Genomic DNA, 23080 nt, shown 5'->3' on the forward strand with positions numbered 1-23080 from the left:
CAGCACCAGTGCCTCTCCAAGGCAGCATTTATCACAGGGTAAACTCAGCATTTATACATGATCATTCAATTCATAGCCACTCCCTACTAGCTGGTAAAGTCAATAAGGTGGGGACAATGCCTGCTATGACTAGCACTGAACCCCCAATTCCTAACACAATGCCTGCCACAGTCGGTGACAACACTGGCATATACAAAAGGAAATAGAGATGGTGCATCAGTCAGAGTTCTGTTATATTAGGAGATTTATTTTAAGGGCTTGGTCACATAATTGTGGGGGCTGGCAAGTCCAAAATCTGTAAGGCAGGCTGGAAACTCAGGCAGGATTTCTATGCTACAATCTTCAGGCAGAATTCCTTCTTTTCCAGAAAACTTCAGGTTTTTTTCACTCTTAAGTTCTTCTGCCAGGCACAGTAGCTCACACCTGTAATTCCAGCACTTTGGGAGGCTGAGGCAGGAGGATTGCTTAAGCCCAAGAGTTTGAGGCCTGCCTGGCCAATGTGGTAAGACCCCATCTCTACAAAAAAATGTTTTAAATAAAAATTAGCTGAGTGTGGTCGCACACACCTGTAGTCTCAGCTACTTGGGAGGCTGAGGCAGGAGGATCGCTTGATCATAGGAGGTCGAGGCTGCAGTGAGCTATGATGGTGACACTGCATTGCAGCCTAGGCAACAGACTGAGACCTTGCCTCAAAAAAAGTAAATCAATAAGTAAAGAAATAAATACACAAATTTCAAAATTAAAAAAATAAATTTTTAAAAAGTGATTCAACTGAATGGATGAGGCCCACCCAAATGACTGAAGGTAATCTCCTTTACTTAAAGTCAACATAATAGCTTCACAGCAATGTCTAGATATATGATAGCTTCACAGCAATGTCTAGGCTACATTTTGACCAAACACCTGGACACTATAGCCTAGCAACATTGACACATAAAATGTAACCATCACAGACGGCATCAACCCAAGAGGCCAACAGTGAAATAAGACCATGATGAGCTAATTTTCACATGTTGAAGGAAAACCCAACAGATACCCTCTATAAAGTTAGAGGGATGACTGAAGAGACCTCAACTCTGGTTCTTGGGGACTCTGGTCCCTGGGGCCAGAGTGACTGAGCCAGGATTACAGTCTGAAGTATTAGAGGAAGGGTAGGGGTAGGCCCCCCATTGTGAGGTCCAGGTAGAATGCTCAACTCAGACTGATCCCAGCCCTGGCTGACCTTCTTCCCCTTCCTCTTTCCCACATTCTACCAGGAGTCTGCCCTCTGGCCTGTACCTGGACTTTGCTATCCTCTCCCTGCCCTAAAAAGAGGTTTGAGGTAGAACAGCCACAGAGCCAGTGGAGGCCACTAGGACACGGCCTCACTCAGTACTCGAGGTCAGGACCGTAGAGTTATCTGCAGATAGCTCTAAGAGAAGGGTAGCATGATGAGGACTGAGTCCTGAGTTCTTAGAGCCAAGTGAGGGATACAGTCTTGGTTTCTTGAAGGACTAAAGTCAGGAAAATTCAAGGAGCTGAGGAATAGCGATCCAAGTACAGAGAAGGCACCGATGGGAGATTTTGAATAGAGAACGCTGAGTCACCAGAAACGGAAACTCCAAGTTGTAGAGAGCTCCTGGACCAGCAGTAAGATAGAGACTCTGAGCACCTGGGTCAGAAGCAATCATGGGCGAGTGTCCAGGCCTTCAAGACACAGCATCCCAGGAGAAGGCTGAGAGGTCAAACCCAGGCATGTTCAAGATCACAAGGAAGGGGCATTCTGGCCAGGAAGGTGGAGTGGTGGGTTTTCGTTCAACAAATATTTACTGGTTACCTACAAACCTTGTGCCAAGCCCTCTGCTGGACACTGGGGTTTCCAGGAACGTGTTACAATCCCTGACCTTACTGTAAAGCCAGTGGACAGCGTTAAGGAACTAGCACGGAACTGGAACCGGGGGAAGTGCTATGACGCAGGACACATCTGCTGGGGAAACCCAGCGGGCAGCAATTAACTTGCGGTGGGGGAGAGCAAGTTTCACAGAAGAGGCACCGTGAGGGTGAAGTTGGCCAGAGAGAAAAGGTCAGGACATTCCAGGCCAGGGCAAGGCCTGTGCATAGGCCTGGTGGCATGGAGAGCTGAGTGTGTTAGAGCAGAGAGGGCAAGGAGGAGGGCACAGCCTCTGACCTCACAATACCCAGGGCCCGCTGGGCCAGCCTTGCAGACTCTGCACCCTCCTTCAGCCCGGGCAAGGCCCGGGGCCCTGGGCAGCCTCCAGGTGCAGTGCCCTCCCATAGGCCGCACCCTTCCCACTGCCCCAGGGCATGTCTCTACTCACCAATTATGAGGGGCTTCGGCATCAGATAGAGAGGCTGGTGCGGGAAAATGAGGAACTGAAGAAGCTGGTGCGGCTCATTCGGGAGAATCACGAGCTCAAGTCAGCGATCAAGACTCAGGCAGGCGGGCTCGGCATCAGCGGGTTCACGACTGGGCTTGGTGAGGCAACAGCAGGCCTTCCCTCACGCCAGAGCAATGGTAAGAGGCCTTGGTCCCATGAGAGTGGGGAGGGAAGCGGGTATGCACCAGAGAGGACAGACTCGGTGTGCTGAGGTCTCAGGAGGTCGTGGAGGGAATGCCCTCCTCCTTGCTCCTCTGCAGCTTGGCAATGAACCCTGGCACCACTGCTCTAGAACGGTCACAAGCGGCTTCCTGGGTGCTGCATCCTTCACCTTCGCATGGCATCTGAGATCGATAGCTCTCCTCCGTGCCCCTCTTTCTGAATTCCCAAGCCATCTTGTCCACACCCCTGGCTCATCTTAGTGGAGGCTGCTCCCAGGCTGTGGGTCCAGGACCTGTCCCTCCACCCTCAACCAGCCTACCCACAGCACAGCTTCAACACTCCACTAGAAGTCAAGATCCCCTACAGATCCTGCAGGCTCAGTGAGTCACTGGAACTTGACTCACTCCAAACTAGACATGCTGGTTAACTTGGGTGTTTCCAGAGGGTAAAGCCCTTCAGGCTTGTGCTCACTCCCCTCCTGTCTTAATTCCCTGCTCCCTACCCACTGAGTTCCCTGCCATACAACCTGACTGTGGCATAGGACTGGTCTCCAGTTCCCCCACGCTGATCACGAGCACACAGACACCTCGTTTTAAATGTTACACCTCTAGTGACACAGAGACAACAGACAGGGTAAAAAAAATCATACACATGGGTCCAGGTGCGGTGGCTCACGCCTATAATCCCAGCACTTTGGGAAGCCGAGGCAAGCAGATCACCTGAGGTCAGGAGTTTGAGATCAACCTGGCCAACATGGCGAAACCCCGTCTCTACTAAAAACACAAAAATTTTCTGGACCTGGTGGTTCACGCCTATAATCCCAGCTACTCAGGAGGCTGAGGCAGGAGAATCACTTGAACCTGAGAGATGGAGTTTGCAGTGAGCCAAGATCACACCACTGCACTCCAGCCTAGTTGACAGGGCGAGACTCTATCTCAAAAACTAATAATAGGCTGAGTGCAGTGGCTCACCCAGGAATCCCAGCACTTTGGGAGGCCAAGGTGGGTGGATCACCTGAGGTCAAGAGTTTGAGACCAGCCTGGCCAACATAGTGAAATACCATCTCTACTAAAAATACAAAAAGTTAGCCAGGTATGGTGGCACACACCTGTGGTCCCAGCTACTCGGGAGGCTGAGACAAGAGAATCCCTTGAACCGGGAGGTAGAGGTTGCAGTGAGCTGAGGTGGTGCCATTGCACTATATCCTGGGCCAAAAGAGTGAAATTTCAAAAGAAAGAAAGAAGAAAGAGGGAGGAAGGAAGGAAGGAAGGAAGGAAGGAAGGAAGGAAGGAAGGAAGGAAGGAAAGAAGGAAGGAAGGAAAGAAGGAAGGAAGGAAGGAAGGAGAGGAGAAGGAGGAGAAGAAGAAGAAGACGAGGAAGGGGAAAAGGGGAAGAAGAAGAAGAAGGAGAAGAAGGAGAAGGAGGAGAAGGAGAAGGAGGAGGAAGAAAGAAGAAGAAGGAAAGAAGGAAGGAAGGAAGGAAGGAAGGAAGGAAGGAAGGAAGGAAGGAAGGAAGGAAGGAAGGAAGGAAGGAAGGAAAGAAAATTTTCCTGTTTAAGAAGCTAGACTCTGGTTTCGTACTCCCAGGCTAACCAAGCAAGCCCTCTCCTCCCAGCTTTCATTCTTAAGGGAATCCTTGGACCACTTCAGATCTTCCACCTCCCCAAAGGTCAAGTTTTGAGGGTGAGGAAAAGCTTCCTGGAGGAGGTGAGCCCAGCCAACTGGTTGTGAAGGGGAAAGGAGCATGCCACAAGTAGAAGTTACTCATACAAATGCCTGGCCCCAGGGATTGCAGGAATGAGAAACAGATGTGCAATTAAAGCCCCGACCCATGTGTGTGTGTGTAATGTGGGTATATGTGTGTGAATGTGGTATGAGAGTATGTGTGGTACACACTTATGCACCACACATACTCTGTAGTGTAAGTATGGAGTGTGTGGTGTGGGTGTGTGAATGAGTGTGTATGAATGTGTATAGGAAAATGTGCATGATGCTGACTCTGGGCATACTGCCTAGGAGTTAGCCTTGTTCACAAGGAGCAGTGCTGTAAAAAGAAAATTAAATCTAATTTTTAAATATTTAATTTTTTTTTTTTTTTGAGACAGAGTCTTGCTCTGTCAATCAGGCTGGAGTGCAGTGGCACAATCTCAGCTCACCGCAACCTCTGCTTCCTGGGTTAAAATGATTCTCCTGCCTCAGCCTCCTGAGTAGCTGAGATTACAGGTACGTGCCAGTACACCCGGCTAATTTTTCTTTTTTTGTTTTCTGTTTTTTTTTTTTAGTAGAGATGGAGTTTCACCATGTTGGCCACGCTGGTCTCAAACTTCTGACCTCAGGTAATCTGCCCACCTCAGCCTCCCAAAATGTTGAGATTACAGACATGAGCCACCGTGCCTAGCACAGGGAGCAGTACTGTAAAAAGAAAATTAAATGTAATTTCCAAATATTTAAAATTTTTAAAAAATAAAACATATAAAATAAAAATGAAAAGAAGGAAAATGTGGGCTGGGCACAGTGGCTCATGCCTGTAATGCCAGCACTTTGGGAGGCTAAGATGGGCGGATCACCTGAGGTCAGGAGTTCAAGACCAGCCTGGCCAACATGGTAAAACCCCATCTCTACTAAAAATACAAAAATCAGCCAGGTGTGTTTGCACACGCCTGTAATCCCATCTACTCGGGAGGCTGAGGCAGGAGAATGGCTTGAGCTCGCAAGGCAGAGGTTGCAGTGAGCCAAGATTGTGCCACTGCACTCCAGCCTGGGCAATTGAGTGAGACTCTGTCTCAAAAAAAAGAAAAAAAAGAAAAAAGAAAAAATGGGCGGGGCACAGTGGCTCACGCCTGTAATTCCGGCACTTTGGGAGGCTGAGGTGGGGGGCTCACGAGGTCAGGAGATCGAGACCATCCTAGCTTACACGGTGAAAACCCGTCTCTACTAAAAATACAAAAACAAAATTAGCCGGGTGTGGTGGGGACGCCTGTAGTCCTAGCTACTCGGGAGGCTGAAGCGGGAGAATGGCAAGAATGGCATGAACCCAGGAGGCAGAGCTTGCAGTGAGCAGAGATCATGCCGCTGCACTCCAGCCTGGGCTGGAGACTTTTGAGGCTCTGTCTCAAAAAAGAAAAAAAGAAAGAAAGAAAGAAAGAAGGAAAGAAGGGGCCGGGCGCGGTGGCTCAAGCCTGTAATCCCAGCACTTTGGGAGGCCGAGACGGGCGGATCACGAGGTCAGGAGATCGAGACCATCCTGGCTAACACGGTGAAACCCCGTCTCTATTAAGAAATACAAAAAACTAGCCGGGCGAGGTGGCGGGCGCCTGTAGTCCCAGCTACTCGGGAGGCTGAGGCCGGAGAATGGCGTAAACCCGGGAGGCGGAGCTTGCAGTGAGCTGAGATCCGGCCACTGCACTCCAGCCTGGGTGACAGAGCGAGACTCCGTCTCAAAAAAAAAAAAAAAAAAAAAAAAAGGAAAGAAGGAAAGGAGAGAAAGGAGAGAAAGGAAAGAAAGAAAAGAAAGAAAGAAAAGAAGGAAGGAAGGAAGGGAAAGAAAGAAAGAAAGAAAAAGAAAAGAAAGAAAGAAAGAAAAAGGAAGGAAGGAAGGAAGGAAGGAAGGAAGGAAGGAAGATTAGCTGGACATGGTGGCAGGTGCCTGTAATCCCAGCTACTTGGGAGGCTGAGGCAGGAGAATCGCTTGTACCTGGGAGGTGGAGGTTGCAGTGAGCCTAAATTGCGCCACAGCACTCCAGCCTGTGCAATAAGAGCAAGACTTCATCTAAAAAAAAAGTGCATGTGTGTGTGAGAGGATATGGTGTGTCTGCTTTGACAGTGTGTGATTTGTGAGTGAATGTGTGCATATGGCTGTGTGTGTGTTTGTGAGTTGCTGTGTGTGTGAATGTATGTAACAGTGTATGTGGTATGTATGTGTTATGTGGGTGTTTGAGTGTATGTTGGCATGTGTCTGATTATGTGAGTATATATGGTGTGTGTGTGTGGTGTGTTCATGTGTGACAGGGGCCAGGGAGAGGTGAACAATGCAGCCAGAGGGGTCAGATCACCAAGGACGGCAAATGACATGCTGAGGAGCTTGGACTTGCTCCTAAAGGCACTAAGAAGACACTGGTGGTCTCTTTTTTTTTCTTTTCTTTTCTTTTCTTTTCTTTCTTTTTTTTTTGAGACGGAGTTTCGGAGTTTCACTCTTGTTGCCCAGGCTGGAGTGTAATGGCGTAATCTCGGCTCACTGCAACCTCCACCTCCCTAGTTCAAGCAATTCTCCTGCCTCAGCCTCCCGAGTAGCTGGGACTACAGGCATGCACCACCACACCTGGCTAATTTTGTATTTTTTTAGTAGAGACGAGGTTTCTCCATATTGGTCAGGCTGGCCTCAAACTCCTGACTTCAGGTGACTTGCCCGCCTTGGCCTCCCAAAGTGCTGGGATTACAGGGATGAGCCACCATGCCCAGCCGAAACTGGTGGTTTCTAACAGAGAATAATCATGTTTGTGCTTCAGAAATGTTATCCCAGATGCTACGGGGAAAATGGATTGGAGGGAGAGTAGAGTAGACTGAGACAGGGAGATGGATTAGACTGAGGCTGTTGCAGTCATCCAGGTGGGAGATGACAGCATGAGCTACAGGTAGAGAGAAATCCATTCACATTATTTAATAAGAAAATGGAAAGCCTAACTGCTTGGATGTGAGGGATGACAAAGAGAGCATCCAGAATGTATCTGTTGTCCCAGCCAAGGCAGATCTCTACAGTTGCCTTAGAGAATCTTTCTCTGGCCACTTCCTCACCCTGCCTGTTCTCCTTGGCCATTCCCTGTGACTGGCCTCCTTCATAGAGTCGGGTTCTTATTCTTGATTTGCCCTCATGAACTCGGCCTTCAATTCCTCTTTCTGGGTCTACCCTTCTCCCTTATGCTCTGTGCACAGCCCTACCTCTGAAATCCCCCTGGTCCAGAGACCTGGCCCAACCCCATTTAGGAGGAACACAGGAGGAAACAGCTTGGGAGGTATGAACAGGGCTTGGTCTGGTGGGCTGTGGGTGTTTATAAGCATGTGCACCAGGCTCCTCTCAGTGCAGGACAGAGCTCAGATGGGAAGCGAAGGGGTGCAGAAGGGCAGGGCCAGGGGACCAGCTCTCTCCAATCTACCACATCCTGGCACAAAACTCCAGAGAGTACAAGAATTTCAAATTCAAATCTGACCTTCCAGGTTGTTACAAAGGTTTATTTGTCAGGTTAAGAAAACAGAAAGTAGCCAGGCGCGGTGGCTCAAGCCTGTAATCCCAGCACTTTGGGAGGCCGAGACGGGCAGATCACGAGGTCAGGAGATCGAGACCATCCTGGCTAATACGGTGAAACCCCGTCTCTACTAAAAAGTACAAAAAACTAGCCGGGCGAGGTGGTGGGCGCCTATAGTCCCAGCTACTCGGGAGGCTGAGGCAGGAGAATGACGTAAACCCGGGAGGCGGAGCTTGCAGTGAGCTGAGATTGTGCCACTGCACTCCAGCCTGGGTGACAGAGCGAGACTCTGTCTCAAAAAAAAAAAAAAAAAAAGAAAAAGAAAACAGAAAGTAGTTTAACAGTTAGCCTGAGTAGTAACTTTTAACTACTCTGACATTTGGTAAATGGGCTTTCATTTATGCTCTTGACATAAATGCTCTTGACCACAGCCCTGCAAATGTTAGAGGTGAGCCTGGGAAAGGCAGTTTTGGAGGAAGAAAATGAGTTGCATTTGGGACAAAATGATTTTAAGATGTCCACACAACATCCACGTGGAGTGGCCAGAAGCAGTAGCACTATGAGCCTGAAGTTTGGAGAAGTCAGGTCTAGAGAGAAAAGATTCAAGAGTTACTGATAATTCAAGCTGAGGTAGGGGGTGAGGCCATCTGGGAAGAGAGTGCACAGTAAGAGGCTGAAGGACAGATCCTAACTGAGGACAGGTAGAGGAGCTGGCAAAGGAGCATGCAGAGAGGCAAGGGAAACTTCAAAAGCAGAATGTCACAAAAGCCAAGAGACAGCTTCAAAGGGGACAGTTTCAGCAAGGTAAAGGACAGTGTCAGCAAGAGGTCAAGCAATAAAAGTACTAAAAATATCCATAGCATTTAGTGGACAATTCATGACACTGGCATTCATGACCTTGGTTAGAGTGATTTCAACCATCATAGGTGGAATGACCGACCAGGGTGAGGTGAAAAGTCAGCAAGAAAATGGAGAGAAAAGATGATGGAGATACTTAATTCAAGAAGTTTGACCTTGGGGTGAGGGGAGTGGACAGGGAGAGGGCAGTAGCTGGGAGGGCATGGGGTCCAGAACTTCTTTTCAAGGTGGCAGAGACCTGAGTTTGTTTATATGTGGAAGGAAGAGGCCAGGAGAGACTGCTGGAAAATACGCAAGACAAAAAGGATACGTTATGGGGTGGGGGGTGCTCTTGACTGAAGTAAGAGAGTCTCTTCCACTGTCCTGGAAGGGAAGGAGGAAGGAGAGCATGAGTGTGCATGCCAGGTGGTGGGAAGCTGAAGGAACTCCAGACCTATGGCTTCAATTTTCTCTGTTCAAATGTTCTTCTCTGAGAGCAAGGATGGAGCAGGGAAGGTCTGAAATAGACTAATAATGGGGGGCCGGGCACGGTGGCTCACGTCTGTAGTCCCAACACTTTGGGAGGCCGAGCCGAGCGAATCACCTGAGGTCAGGAGTTCAAGACCATCCTGGCTAACACAGTGAAACTCCGTCTCTACTAAAAATACAAAAAAAAAAAAAAAAAAATTAGCTGGGCGTGGTAGCAGGTGCCTGTGGTCCAGGCTACTCAGGAGGCTGAGGCAGGAGAATGGCATGAACCCAGGAGGCAGAGCTTGCAGTGAGCCGAGATCGTGCCACTGCACTCCAGCCTGGGCGACAAAGCGAGACTCTGTCTCAAAAAAAAAAGGGGAGGGGGAAGGAACTGAGAGAACTTGGAGGGTCTGACTGAATGGCGCAACCATCTCTGGGATTTGCAAATGCAGCAGCCATCAATCTCCTGCCTTCTCCAGCAGCATTTGGCAGCCTGAGGGCCGGCATGGGGGAGGCAACCAGGCAGTGCTGAGGATGGCTCAGCAAGAGTTCAGGGACATAAAAGCTGCTCTGGCTGAGAGGGCAGCCAAAACCAAGAGTGCAATCAGATGGAGAGAAAATAAAGAGGCCTTTGAGTAGAGATCTGGAGAGGCTCAGAGACCAGGTGGCCAGGAGCGATCTCTGACCAAGACAGAAGGTACAACTGTGTGGTCAGTGTGGGTAATCTGAAGAGGCAGGAAATCAGAAAAGGTTGGCCGCTGGCCGAATTAACTTCACCAGGACAAAACAGGCACCAAGAGCTTCAGACTTGGCTCCGTGCACAGGGCAGGTGGGAGATGCAGCCAGGACAGCATTCAGACTGCAGGGCCTCCTGCTCCTGAGGGCTCAGGGACTTGCAGAGAGATATGGCTGTTGGAGTAGCTGGGGAGACAAGAAATGAGGGCCAAGATGGGGGCCCAAAACACTAAAACAGTAACTGCACTGAAAACCGGCTCCTGCCCCCACTGGTCAGATCTGGCTCCTCCACACAGAGGTCAGGTGACGGGTGGGACAGCCGTCAGCATGGGACAGGCAGTCAAGAAAGGAGGACTGAGGGCCTGCTCTAGCCACCAGCATCCTCCCCATCCCAGCCCTCACCATCCCTCCCTCACCTGAGCCCATATACCTGAGGACCCTCTCCCCTTAAGGCCACCTCGTCCTGCTCTCCCACTGCCTCCCCCAGGGGCTGCAGCAGGTTTCCTCCGGCAGGGGGCAGCCTTCCCTTAGTTCCGGAGGGCCTCCCAGCACTAACGCCGGCCCCCATGCCACAGCTTCCCACACACCAGAACCTGCCTTGATTTCAGGATCTGCAAGCTCCACAGATGCGTCCAGCCCCTCAGGACCCGTCAATTCCCCACAAGACTCTACCCCACAAGAAACACGTTCCCACTCAAGATCTGTCCCTCCCTACTCAGGACACAGCCTTCCCCTCTCAGGACCCTCCCCGCTCAGGACCCACTTCCCTCAGGATCATCTACCCTCAGGACGCTGTTCCCTCAGGACACTCTTCCCTGAGGACCCTCTCCGCTGAAGAACCTCTCGCCTCAGTACTCTCTTCCCTTGGAATCTTCTCCCCTCAGGACCTTTCCCCTCAGGACTCTCTCCCCTCAGAACCCTTTCCCCTGAGGACTACCTTCCCTCAGGACGCTCTTCCCTGATAACCCTCTCCCCTCAGTACCCTCTCCCCTCAGAATGCTCTTCCCTCAGGACCACCTTCCTGTAGGACACTCTTCCCTCAGGACTCTCTTCTCTGAGGAACCCCTCACATCAGGACCCTCTCCCCTCAGGACCTTCCCCCGCAGGACCCTCTCCCCTCACACCCCTCTTTCCTCAAGATCCTCTTCCCTCAGGAACCCCTTCCCTCAGGAGCCTCTTCCCTCAGGACCCACTGCCCTTAGGACCCCTTTCCTTCAGGACCCTCTCCCATCAAAACCCTCTTCCCTCAGAACCCTTTCCCCTTAGGAACCTCTCCCCTTAAGTATCTCTACCCTCAGTACCTTCTCCCTCAGGATCCTCTCCCCTGACAACCTTCTTCCCTGAAAACCTTCCCCCCTCAGGACTCTCTTCCCTCAGGGTATTTTCTCCTGAGGACCCTCTGCCCCAGGACCCCCTCCCCTCAGGACCCTCTCCCCTCAGGACCCTCTCCCCTCAGGACCCTCTCCCCTCAGAACCCTCTTCCCTCAGAACCCTCTTCCTTCAGGACCCTCTTCTCTGAGTATACTCTCCCTTCAGGACCCTCCCACCTCAGGTCTCTCTCCCCTTAAGGACCTTCTCTCCTCAGGACCTATCATCTACCCTCAGAACCCTCTTCCCTCAGGACTCTCTTCCCTCAGGACCCTCTTTCTAAGGAACCTCTTCCATGAGGACCATTTCCCCTCAGGACCCTCCCGCCTCGGGTCCATCTCCCCTAAGGACCCTCTCCCCTCAGGACCTACCCTCTCCCCTCAGGACCTTCCCCCTTAGGACCCTCTCCCCTCAGAATGCTCTTCTCTCAGGATCGCCTTCCCTCAGGACATTCTTCCCTCAGGACTCTCTCCCCTCAGGACCCTCTTCCTTCAGGAACCCCTTCCCTCAAGACCCTTTTCCTTCAGTATCCTCTCCCCTCAGGACCTTCACCCCCCAGGACCCTCTCCCCTCACACCCCTCTTCTCTCAGGACCCTCTTCCCGCAAGACCCTGTTCCCTGAGTACCCTCCCCCATCAGGACCCTCTTCCCTCAAGACCCTGTTCCCTGAGGACCCTCTCCATCAGGACCCTCTTCCCTGAGGACCCTCTTCCCTCAGGAAAGGGAGGGAAACCTTTCCTGAGAAACCTGTTCCCTGAGGATCTTTTCCCCTCAGGACCCTCCCAACTCTGGTCCCTCTCCCCTAAGGAACCCCTCTCCTCAGGACCATTTCACCTCAGGACCCTCTCCCTTCACACTTCTCTTCCCTCAGGACCCCCTTCCCTCAGGACTCTCTGCCCCAAAGAACCTCACCCCCAGTACCTTCCACCTCAGGATCCTCTCCCCTCAGGACTCTCCTCCCTCAGGACCCTCTTCCTGAAAACCCTCCCCGCTCAGGATCCTCTCCCCTCAGGATCCTCTTCCCTGAGGACCCTCTTCCTTCAGGACCCTCTTTCCTGAGGAGCCTCTTCCCTGAGGAGTCTTTCCCCTCAGGACCCTCCCACCTCCGGTCCCTCTCCCCTAAGGACCCTCTCCCATTAGGACCCTCTCCTCTCCAGACCCTCTACCCTCAAGACCTACCCTCTCCCCTCAGAACCCTCTCCCCTCAGGACCACCTTCCCTCAGGACCCTCTCCCCTCAAAACCCTCTTCCCTCAGAACCCTTTCCCTAAGGACCATCTTCCCTCAGGACTCTCTTCCCTCAGAAACCCCTTCCCTCAGGACCCTCTCCCTTCACACCCCTCTTCCTTCAGGACCCTCTTCCCTCAGGACACCCTTCCCTGAGTACCCTATCCCCTCAGGACCCTCATTCTCTCAGGACCCTGTTTCCTGAAGACCCTCTCCCCTCAGGACCCTCTCCCCTCACAACCTATTCTCTCTGTCAGGACCCTGTTCCCTTAGGACTCTCTTCTCTCAGGAAAGGGAGGGAAACCTTCTTTCCTGAGAAACCTGTTCCCTGAGGATCTTTTCCCCTCCCAACCCTGGTCCCTCTCCCCTAAGGACCCTCTCCCCATAGGACTATTTCACCTCAGGACCCTCTACCCCTCACACTTCTCCCTCAGGACCTCCTTCCCTCAGGACTCTTTGCCCCAAAGAACCTCACCCCCCAGCACCTTCCCCTTCAAGACCCTCTCCCCTCAGTAAGTTCTTCTCTCAGGACCCTCTTCCCTGAAAACTCTTCCCCCTCAAGATCCTCTCCCCTCAGGACCCTCTTCCATGAGGACCCTCTTCCTTCAGGACCCACTTTCCTGAGGAACCTCTTCCCTGAAGTCTTTCCCCTTAGGACCCTCCCACCTCAGGTCCCTCTCCCCTAAGGACCCTCTCCCCTTAGGACCCTCTCCTTTCTGGACCCTCTCCCCTCAGGACCGCCTTCCCTTAAGACCCTCTCCCCTCAAAACCCTCTTCTCTCAGGACCCTTTCCAAGGACCCTCTTCCCTCAGGACCTTCTCCTCTCTGGACCCTCTCCCCCTACAACCCCCTCTCTCCCCTGTAGAATCTCTCCCCTCAGGACCTTCACCCTCAGGACTCTCTCTCCTCAAGACCCATTCCCCTAAGGAACCTCTTCTCTCAGAACCCTCTTCCTTCAGTATCCCCTCCCCAAAGGACTCCCTTCCCTCAGGACTCTTCCCTCAAGACCCTCTCCTCTCATGACCCTCTCCCCTCCGGATCCTCTCCCCTCATGACCCACTTTCTCCCCTGAGGGTTCTCTCCCTCAAGACCCTCTTCCTTCAGTATCCTCTCCCTCAGGACCTTCTCCATCAGAACTCTCTCCCCTCAAGACCACCTTCCCTCAGGACCCTCTCCCCTCAGGACCTTCTTCCCTCAGGACGCCCTTCCCTCAGGACATTCTCTTCTCTGGACCCTCTCCCCCCACGACCCCCTCTCTCCCCTGTAGAACCTCTCCCCTCAGGACCTTCACCCTCAGGACCCTCTCTCCTCAAGACCCATTCCCCTCAGGAACCTCTTCTCTCAGAACCCTCTTCCATCAGGATCCCGTCCCCAAAGGACTCCCTTCCCTCAGGACTCTTCCCTCAGGACCCTCTCCCCTCTTGACCCACTTTCTCCCCTGAGGATTCTCTCCCTCAGGACCCTCTTCCTTCAGTATCCTCTCCCCTCAGGACATTCTCCATCAGAACCCTCTCCCCTTAGAACTCTCTCCCCTCAAGACTGCCTTCCCTCAGGACCCTCTCCCCTCAGGACCCTCTTCCCTCAGGACCCCCTTCCCTCAGGTCCCTCTCCCTTCAGAACCCTCTTCCCTCAGGACCCTTTTTCTTGAGGAACCTCTTCCCTGAGGACTCTTTCCATTCAGGACCCTCCCACCTCAGGTCCCTCTCCCCAAAGGACCCTCTCCCAAAAGGACCCTCTTCCCTCAAGACCCTCCCTTCTTCCCTCAGGAACCTCTTCCCATAGAACCCTCTTCCCTCAGGACTCTCATCCCTCAGGATCCTCTCCCCTCAAAACCCTCTTCCCTCATAAACCTTTCCCTAAGGACCCACTTCTCTCAGGATCCTCTCACCTGAAGAACCTCTCCCCTCAGGACCTTTGCCCTCAGGACCCACTTCCCTCAAGACCCTCTCCCCTCAGGAACTTCTTCCCTGAAAACCCTCCCCCCTCAGGACCCCCTTCCATCAGGACCCTCTTCCCACAATATCCTCTCCCCTCAGGACCTTCCCTTTCAGGACCCTCTCCCCTCACAGCCCTCTTCCCGCAGGACCGCCTTCCCTCAAGACCCTTTTTTCTCAGGACGCTCTTCCCTCATAACCCTCTTCCCTCAAGACTGCCTTCTCTCAGACCCCTCTCCCCTCAGGAACCCCTCCCCTCAGGACCATCTCCCCTCAGAACCCTTTCCCTCAGGACCCTCTTCCCTCAGGACCTTCTTGCCTCATAACCCTCTTCCCTCAGGACCCTCTTCCCTGAAAACCCTCCCCCCTCAGGACCCTCTTCCATGAGGACCCTCTTCCTTCAGGACCCACTTTCCTGAGGAACCACTTCCCTGAAGAGTCTTTCCCCTCAGGACCCTCCCACCTCAGGACCCTCTCCCCTAAGGACCCTCTCCCCTCCGGACCTTCTCCCCTCAGGACCTACCCTCTCCCCTCAGAACCCTCTCCCTTCAGGACCACCTTCCCTTAGGACCCTCTCCCCTCAGAATCCTCTTCTCTCAGGACCCTCTTTCCTCAGGACCTGCTCCCCTCAAAACCATCTTCCCTCAGAACCCTTTCCCTAAGGACACTCTTCCCTCAGGACCCTCTTCCCTGAGAACCCTCTCCCCTCAGAACCCTCTTCCCTCAGAACCATCTCCCCTCAGAACTCTCTTCCCTCAGGACCCTCTTCCCTCCAGACCCTCTTCCCTCAAAACTCTCTTCCCTCAGAACCCTCTTCCCTCAGGACCTTCTTCCCTCATAATCCTCTTCCCTCAGGACCCTCTCCCCTCGGGATCCCCTCCCCTCAGGACCCTGTTCCCTGAGGACCCTCTTCCTTCAGGACCCTCTTTCCTGAGGAACCTCTTCCCTGAGGAGTCTTTTCCCTCAGGACCCTCCCACCTCAGGTCCCTCTCCTCTCAGGTCCCTCTCCCCTAAGGACCCTCTCCCCTTAGGATTCTCTCCTCTCTGAACCCTCTCCTCTCAGGACCTACCCCCTCCCCTCAGATCCCTCACCCCTCAGGACCACCTTCCCTCAGGACCTTCTCCCCTCAGAGCCCTCTTCTCTCAGAACACTGTTCCCTCAAGACCTGCTCGCCTCAATACCCTCTTCCTTCAGAACCCTTTCCCTAAGGACCCTCTTCCCTCAGGACCCTCTCCCCTCAGAACCCTCTTCCTTCAGGACCCTCTTCCCTCAGGACCTTCTCTTCTCTGGACCCTCTCCCCCCAACAACCCCCTCTGTCCATGGTAGAACCTCTCCCCTCAAGACCTTCAGCCTCGGGACCCTCTCTCCTCAAGACTCACTTCCCTCAGGAACCTCTTCTCTCAGAACCCTCTTTTGTCAGGACCCACTCCCCTCAAAACCCTCTTCCCTCAGAACCCTTTCCCTCATGACCCTCTCCCCTCCGGACCCTCTCCCCTCATAACCCACTTTCTCCCCTGAGAATTCTCTCCCTCAGGACGTCTTCCTTCAGTATCCTCTCCCCTCAAGACCTTCCCCATCAGGACCTTCTCCACTTAGAACTCTCTCTCCTCAAGACCACCGTCCCTCAGGACCCTCTCCCCTCAGAACCCTCTTCCTTCAGGACCCCCTTCCCTCAGGTCCCTCTTCCCTCAGGGCCCTCTGCCCTCAAAACTTTCTTCCCTAAGAACTTTTTTTCTAGGACCTCTTACCTCAGAATCCTCTCCCCTCAGGACCCTCTGCCCCAAAGAACCTCACCCCAGTACCTTCCCCCTCAAGACCCTCTATCCTCAGGAAGCTCTTCTCTCAGGACCTTTTTCCCTGAAAACCCTCCCCCCGCAGAATCATCTTCCCTCAGGACCTTCTACCCTGAGGACCTTCTTCCCTCAGGACCCTCTTTCCTGAGGAACCTCTTCCCTGGGGAGCCTTTCCCCTCAAGACCCTCCCACTTCAGGTTTCTCTCCCCTAAGGATCCTCTCCTCTCAGGACCCTCTCTCCCCAGGACCGCCTTCCCTCAGGACTATCTTCCCTGAGGAACCTCTCCCCTCAGGACCCTCTCCCCTCATGACCCTCTCCCCTCCGGACCCTCTTTCTACCCTGAGAATTCTCTCCCTCAGGGCTCTTTTCCTTCAGTCTCCTCTCTCCTCAGGACCTTCCCCATGAGGACTCTCTCCCCTTAGAACCCTCTCCCCTCAAGACTGCCTTCCCTCAGGATCCTCTCCCCTCAGGACTGTCTTCCCTCAGGTCCCTCTGCCCTCAGGACCCTCTGCCCTCAAAACTCTCTTCCCTCAGAACTTTTGTCTAAGGACCCTCTTACCTCAGAACCCTCTCCCCTCAGGACCCTCTGCCCGGAAGAACCTCACCCCCCAGGACCTTCCCCCTCAAGACCCTCTCCCCTCAGGAAGTTCTTCTCTCAGGACCCTCTTCCCTGAAAACCCTTCCCCCTCAGGACCCTCTTCCCTCAGGACCTTTTTCCTGAGGAAACTGTTCCCTGAGGAGACTTTCCCCTCAAGACCCTCCAACTTCAGGTTTCTCTCCCCTAAGGACCCTCTCCTTTCAGGACCCTCTCTCCTCAGAACTGCCTTCCCTCAGGACTATCTTCCCTGAGGACCCTCTCCCCTCAGGACCCTCTCCCCTCAGGGAGAGGTATAGTCCTCAGGGAAGAAGGTCCTTAGAAAAGAGGGTCCTGAGGGGGGAGGGTTTTCAGAGAAGAGGGTCCTCAGGGAAGAGGGTCCTGAGGGGAGAGGACCTCTTCCCTGAGGACACTCTCTATGCAGGATCCTTTCCCCTCACCACCTACCCTATTTCCTCAGGACCCTCTTCCCTGAAAACCTCTTCCCTCAGGACGCTCTTCTCTGAGGGACCTTGTCCCTGAGGACCCTCTCCCCTCAGGACCCTCCCCCCTCAGGTCCCTGTCCCCTAAGGATCCTCTCTCCTCAGGACCCTCTTCCCTCAGAACTCCTTTCCCTCAGGACCCTCTCCCCTCAGGACCCTCTCCCCGAAGTACCCTCTTCCCTCAGGACTCCCTTCTCTCAGGACTCTCTTTCCTCAGGACCCACCCTCTCCCCTGAGGACCCTCTCCCCTCAGGACCTACCCTCTTCCCTCAGGACCTCTTCCCTGAGGATCTTCTCCCCTCAGGACCATCCCACCTCAGGACCATCTCTCCTCAGGACCCTCCCCCTCAGGGCCCTCTTCCCTTAGGACCCTCTTCCCTCAGGACACTCTCCCCTCCAGACCCTCTCCCCTCATGACCCACTCTCTCCTCTGTAGAACCTCTCCCCTCAGGACCTTTATCCTCAGGACCCTCTCTCTTCAAGACCCTCTCTCCTCAGAACCTCTTCTCTGAGAACCCTCTTCCCTGAGGGCCCTGTTCCCTAAAAACCCTCCCCTCTCAGGACCCTCTGCCCTCAGGATCTTCATCCCTGAGGACCCTCTCCTCTCCGGACCCTCTCCCTTCACGACTGCATTTTCTCAGGACCCCCTTCCCCTAGGTCTCTCTCCCCTCAGGACCCTCTCCCTTCAAAACTCTCTTCCCTCAGGACGTTTTTTCTAAGGACCTTCTTACCTCAGAACCCTCTCCCCTCAGGACCCTCTGCCCAGAAGAACCTCAGCCCCCAGGACCTTCCCCCTCAAGACCCTCTCCCCTCAGGAAGCTCTTCTCTCACCAACCTATTCCCTGAAAACCCTTCCCCCTCAGGACCCTCTTCCCTCAGGACCCTCTTTCCTGAGGAACGTCTTCCCTGAGGAGCCTTTCCCCTCAAGACCCTCCCACCTCAGGTCCCTCTCCCCTAAGGACCCTCTCTCCTCAGGACCACCTTCCCTCAGGACTATCTTCCCTGAGGAACCTCTCCCCTCAGGACCCTCTCCCTCTGAAAGCCCTCTTCCCTCAACACCCTCTTCCCTGAGGAACGTTGTCCCCGAGGACCCTCTCCTCTCATGACCCTCCACCTCCAGACCCTATCCCCTCATGACCCACTTTCTACCCTGAGAATTCTCTCCCTCAGGACTCTCTTCCTTCGGTATCCTCTCTCCTCAGGACTTTCCCCATCAGGACTCTCTCCCCTTAGAACCCTCTCCCCTCAAGACCGCCTTCCCTCAGGACCCTCTCCCCTCAGGACCGTCTTCCCTCAGGACCCCTTTCCCTCAGGTCCCTCTGCCCTCAGGACCCTCTGCCCTCAAAACTCTCTTCCCTCAGAACTTTTGTCTAAGGACCCTCTTACCTCAGAACCCTCGCCCCTCAGGACCCTCTGCCTGGAAGAACCTCACCCCCTAGGATCTTCCCCCTCAAGATCCTCTCCCCTCAGGAAGCTCTTCTCTCAGGACCCTCTTCCCTGAAAACCCTCCCCCCTCAGAATCCTCTTCCCTCAGGACCGTCTTTCCTAAGGAAACTCTTCCCTGAGAAGACTTTCCCCTCAAGACTCTCCCACTTCAGGTTTCTCTCCCCTAAGGACCTTCTCCTCTCAGGACCCTCTCTCCTCAGGACTATCTTCCCTGAGGAACCTCTCCCCTCAGGACCCTCTTCCCACAGAACCCTTTCCCTAAGGACCCTCTTCCCTGAGGACCCTCTTCTCTGAAAACCCTCCCCCTTCAGGACCCACTTTTCTAAGGACCTTCTTCCTTGAGGACCCTCTCTCCTCAGGACCATATCCCCTCAGTACCCTCCTCTCTCATGACCCTCTCCCCTCGTGACCCTCTTCCCTGAGGACATTCTCTATGCAGGATCTTTTCCCCTCACCACCTACCCTATTCCCTCAGAACCCTCTTCCCTGAAAACCCTCTTCCCTCAGGACCCTCTTCCCTGAGGGACCTCATCCCTGAGGACCCTCTTCCCTGAGGGACCTCGTCCCTGAGGACCCTCTTCCCTGAGGGACCTCGTCCCTGAGGACCCTCTCCACTCAGGACCCTCCCACCTCAGGTCCCTCTCCCCTAAGGATCTTCTCTCCTCAGGACCCTCTTCCCTCAGGACTCCTGTCCCTCAGGACCCTCTCCCCGCAAGACCCTCTTCCCTCAGGACCCCCTTCTCTCATGGACCCTCTTTCCTCAGGACCTAAGGTCTTCCCTGAGGACCTTCTCCCCTCAGGACCATCCCACCTCAGGACCATCTCTCCTCAGGACCCTCTTCCCTTAGGACTCTCTTGCCTTAAGACCCTCTCCCCTCCGGACCCTCTCCCCTCACTACCCACTCTCTCCTCTGTAGAACCTCTCCCCTCAGGAACTTCGCCCTCAGGACCCTGTCTCTTCAAGACCCTCTCCCCTCAGGAACCTCTTCTCTCAGAACCCTCTTCCCTGAGAATCCTGTTCCCTAAAAACCCTCCCCCCTCAGGATCCTCTTCCCTCAGGACCTTCTTCCCTGAGGACTCTCTCCCCTCAGGACCCTCTCCCTTCACGACTGCCTTTCCTTAGGACCCTCTTCCCTCAGAACCCTCTACCCTAAGGACCCTCTCCCCTCAGAACCCTCTCCCCTCAGGACAGCCTTCCCACAGGATTATCTTCCCTGAGGAACCTCTCCCCTCAGAACCCTCTCCCCTCAGGACCCTCTTCCCTGAGGACCCTCTCCCCTCAGAACCATCTTCTCTCAGGACCTTCTTCCCTCAGGACCCTCTCTCCTCTGGACCCTCTCCCCTCACGACCCACTCTCTTCCCTGTAGAACCTCCCACCTTAGGACCTTCACCCTTAGGACCCTCTGTCTTCAAGACTCTCTCCCCTCAGGAACTTCTTCTCTCAGAACCCTCTTCCCTGAGGACCCTGTTCCCTAAAAAGCTTCCTCTCTCAAGACCCTCTTCCCTCAAGACCTTCCTCCAGGAGGATCCTCTCGCCTCAGGACTGTCTATCCTAAGGACCCTTTTCCCTCAGAACCCTCTCCTCTCCCCTCAGGACCACCTTCCCTCAGAACCCTCTTCTCTGAGGAGCCGGTACCCTTAGGACCCTCTCCCCTCCGGACCCTCTCTTCACAGGACCATCCCACCTCTGGACCATCTCTCCTCAGGACCCTGTCCCCTTAGGACCCTCTCCCCTTAGGACTGTCTTCCCTCAGGACTCTCTATCCTCAGGACATTCTCCCCTCCAGACACTCTCCCTCATGACCTACTCGCTCCCCTGAGGACCGTCTCCCTCAAGACCCTCTTCCCACATAACCTTCCTCCCCCAGGACTGCCTTCTTTCAGATCTCTCTGCTTTCAGGACCCCCTCCCCAAAGGATACCCTTCCCTCAGGACCCTCTTCCTTCAGGACCCTCTTCCCTCTGGATCCTCCTCCCTCAGGACCCTTTTCCCTCTGGATCCTCTTCCTTCAGGACCCTCTCCCCTCAAAACTCCCCTCAGGACCCCCCTCGGGATCCTCTCCCCTCAAGACCCCCTTCCCTCAGGACCCTCTCCCCTCAAAACTCTCTTCCCTCAGAACCCTTTCCCTAAGGACGCTGTTCCTCAGAACCCTCTCTCCTGAAGAACCTGTCCCCTCAGGACCTTCCCCCTTATGACTCTGTCCTCTCAAGACTCTCTCCTCTCAGGAACCTTTTCTCTCAGGACCCTTTTCCTTGAGGACCCTCTTCCCTGACGACCTTCTTCCCTGAAAACCCTCCTTCCCTCAGGACCCTATCCCCTCAAGACCTACCCTCTCCCTTCAACAACCTCTTCCCTCAGGACCCTCTTTCCTGAGGAATCTCTTCCCTGAGGACACTTTCCTTTCAGGATCCTCCCACCTCAGGACCATCTCCCCTAAGAACCCTCTCCCCGGCCGGGCGTGGTGGCTCAAGCCTGTAATCCCAGCACTTTGGGAGGCCGAGACGGGTGGATCACGAGGTCAGGAGATCGAGACCATCCTGGCGAACACGGTGAAACCCCGTCTCTACTAAAAAATACAAAAAACTAGCCGGGCGAAGTGGCGGGCGCCTGTGGTCCCAGCTACTCGGGAGGCTGAGGCAGGAGAATGGCGTAAACCCGGGAGGCGGAGCTTGCAGTGAGCTGAGATCTGGCCACTGCATTCCAGCCTGGGCGATAGAGCCAGACTCAGTCTCAAAAAAAAAAAAAAAAAAAAGAACCCTCTCCCCTCAGGACCTACCCTCTCCCCTCAGGACCGTCTTCCTTCGGGATCCTCTTCCCTCAGGAACCTCTACCCTCAGGACCCTCTACCCTCAGGACCCTGTTATTTCCAAACCCTCTTCCCTCAGGACCCTCTTCCCTAAGGAACCTCTCCCTCAGGACCCTCTCCCCTCAGGACCCTCCTCCCTCAGGACCCTCCCCCCTCAGCAGCCTCCCCCTCAGGACCCTTTTCCCTGAGGACCCTCTTCTCTCAGGACCATCTCACCTCAGGACCCTCTCCCCCTAGGACCCTGTCCCCTCAGGACCTACCTTCTCCCCTGAGGAACCTCTTCCCTCAGGACTCTCTTCTTTGAGGATTCTTTTCCCTGAGGACCCTCTCCTCTCAGGATCATTTCACTTCAGGACCCTTTCTCCTCAGGGCCCTCTCCCCTTAGCACCCTCTCCCTTCAGGACCCTCTTCCCTCAGGACCTTCTTCCCTCATACCTTCTCCCCTCAGGATCCTCCCCTTGGCTTAAATGATCCTCCCACCTTGGCCTCTCAATGTGCTAGGATTACAGTCGTGAGGCCAGATATTTAGCTTTTGCTTTTCTTTCTAACTTCAATTGTTTGATGTAACAAACCTTGCTGAGAGACCTAAATAATTAAATAATCATATAAACGCAGTGAATCTGAAGTCCTCTTCGACGTTCTCTTCAAGTTCTTTTCAACGTACTTGTACTGGAGCCTAAGATTTTCAACTCACAAATCTCAATAAATTAAACACAAATTATCAAAAGGTTAAGAAATCATTTGTGCATATTGCATCGGAATATCACGCAATGGGACTGAAATCTCTTTGCATTGGAATATCAAGCGATGGGACTGAAATCTCTTTAACACAAGCTAATAGTGGGTGTCTGTTAGCTGAGGACTCTCCCTCCGCCCATGGCATCCTGCAGTCATGCACCCAAAGGCATCCTGTCTCCTGACCAGGGACATGGGCAAGGCAGCTGCTGAGATCTCGTCAGTGATTCTGATGGGTTGTAGACTGAGGTCATCCCAGTGTGAGCAGGGGACATACTCCTCATGGTCTGTGCCTGCAGAGCCTGTAATGCCTCCCAGGTGTGCACTAGATTGGCCCCTGAACCACAAATGTGCCTTTTCTGCCACAATAAATGCCTGTAACCCCAATGAATCTTTTTTAAATGACAGCTTCACTGAGATATAGTTCATATACCATACAATTCACCCACTTAAAGTTCATAATTCAGTGGTTTTTAGTATATTCACAGGTATGTACAAACATTACCACAATCAATTTTAGAATACTTTCATCACCCCAAAAAGAAACCTCATCCCTTTTAGCTATCACACCCCTACCCTTTCACCACCCCCTTTCCAGCTCTAAGCAACCACTAATCTACTTTCTGTTTGTATGAATTTGCCTATTCTCAACATTTCATAAGCATGGAATCATGTATGTGGTATTTTGTGACTGACTTCTTTCACTAAGCATAATGTTTTCTTTTTTTTTTTTTTTTTTTTTTTTTTTGAGACGGAGTCTCGCTCTGTCGCCCAGGCTGGAGTGCAGTGGCCGGATCTCAGCTCACTGCAAGCTCCGCCTCCCGGGTTTTTACGCCATTCTCCTGCCTCAGCCTCCCGAGTAGCCGGGA

At 53.5% G+C, this 23080-nt stretch overlaps 1 protein-coding gene across 3 annotated transcripts in view; it reads left to right on the plus strand.

Annotated features, from left to right (window-relative positions):
* The first annotated feature begins 1995 nt into the window (after nucleotides 1–1995).
* The window catches only part of SPATC1 (spermatogenesis and centriole associated 1), a 39031-nt gene continuing 17946 nt past the window's right edge, over nucleotides 1996–23080 (plus strand). For 2 of the 3 annotated variants that reach the window (XM_077944505.1, XM_077944504.1), the window contains exon 1: nucleotides 2001–2515. In XM_077944505.1, the coding sequence (XP_077800631.1) occupies nucleotides 2305–2515 (211 nt within the window). In that variant the 5' untranslated portion in view covers nucleotides 2001–2304. Of the gene's footprint in view, nucleotides 2516–23080 lie in introns of all 3 variants that reach the window. The other variant, XM_028853164.2, reaches the window with a different exon arrangement.

The sequence above is a fragment of the Macaca mulatta genome, chromosome 8, assembly GCF_049350105.2.
Source record: "Macaca mulatta isolate MMU2019108-1 chromosome 8, T2T-MMU8v2.0, whole genome shotgun sequence".
In the NCBI taxonomy this organism is placed as follows: domain Eukaryota; kingdom Metazoa; phylum Chordata; class Mammalia; order Primates; family Cercopithecidae; genus Macaca; species Macaca mulatta.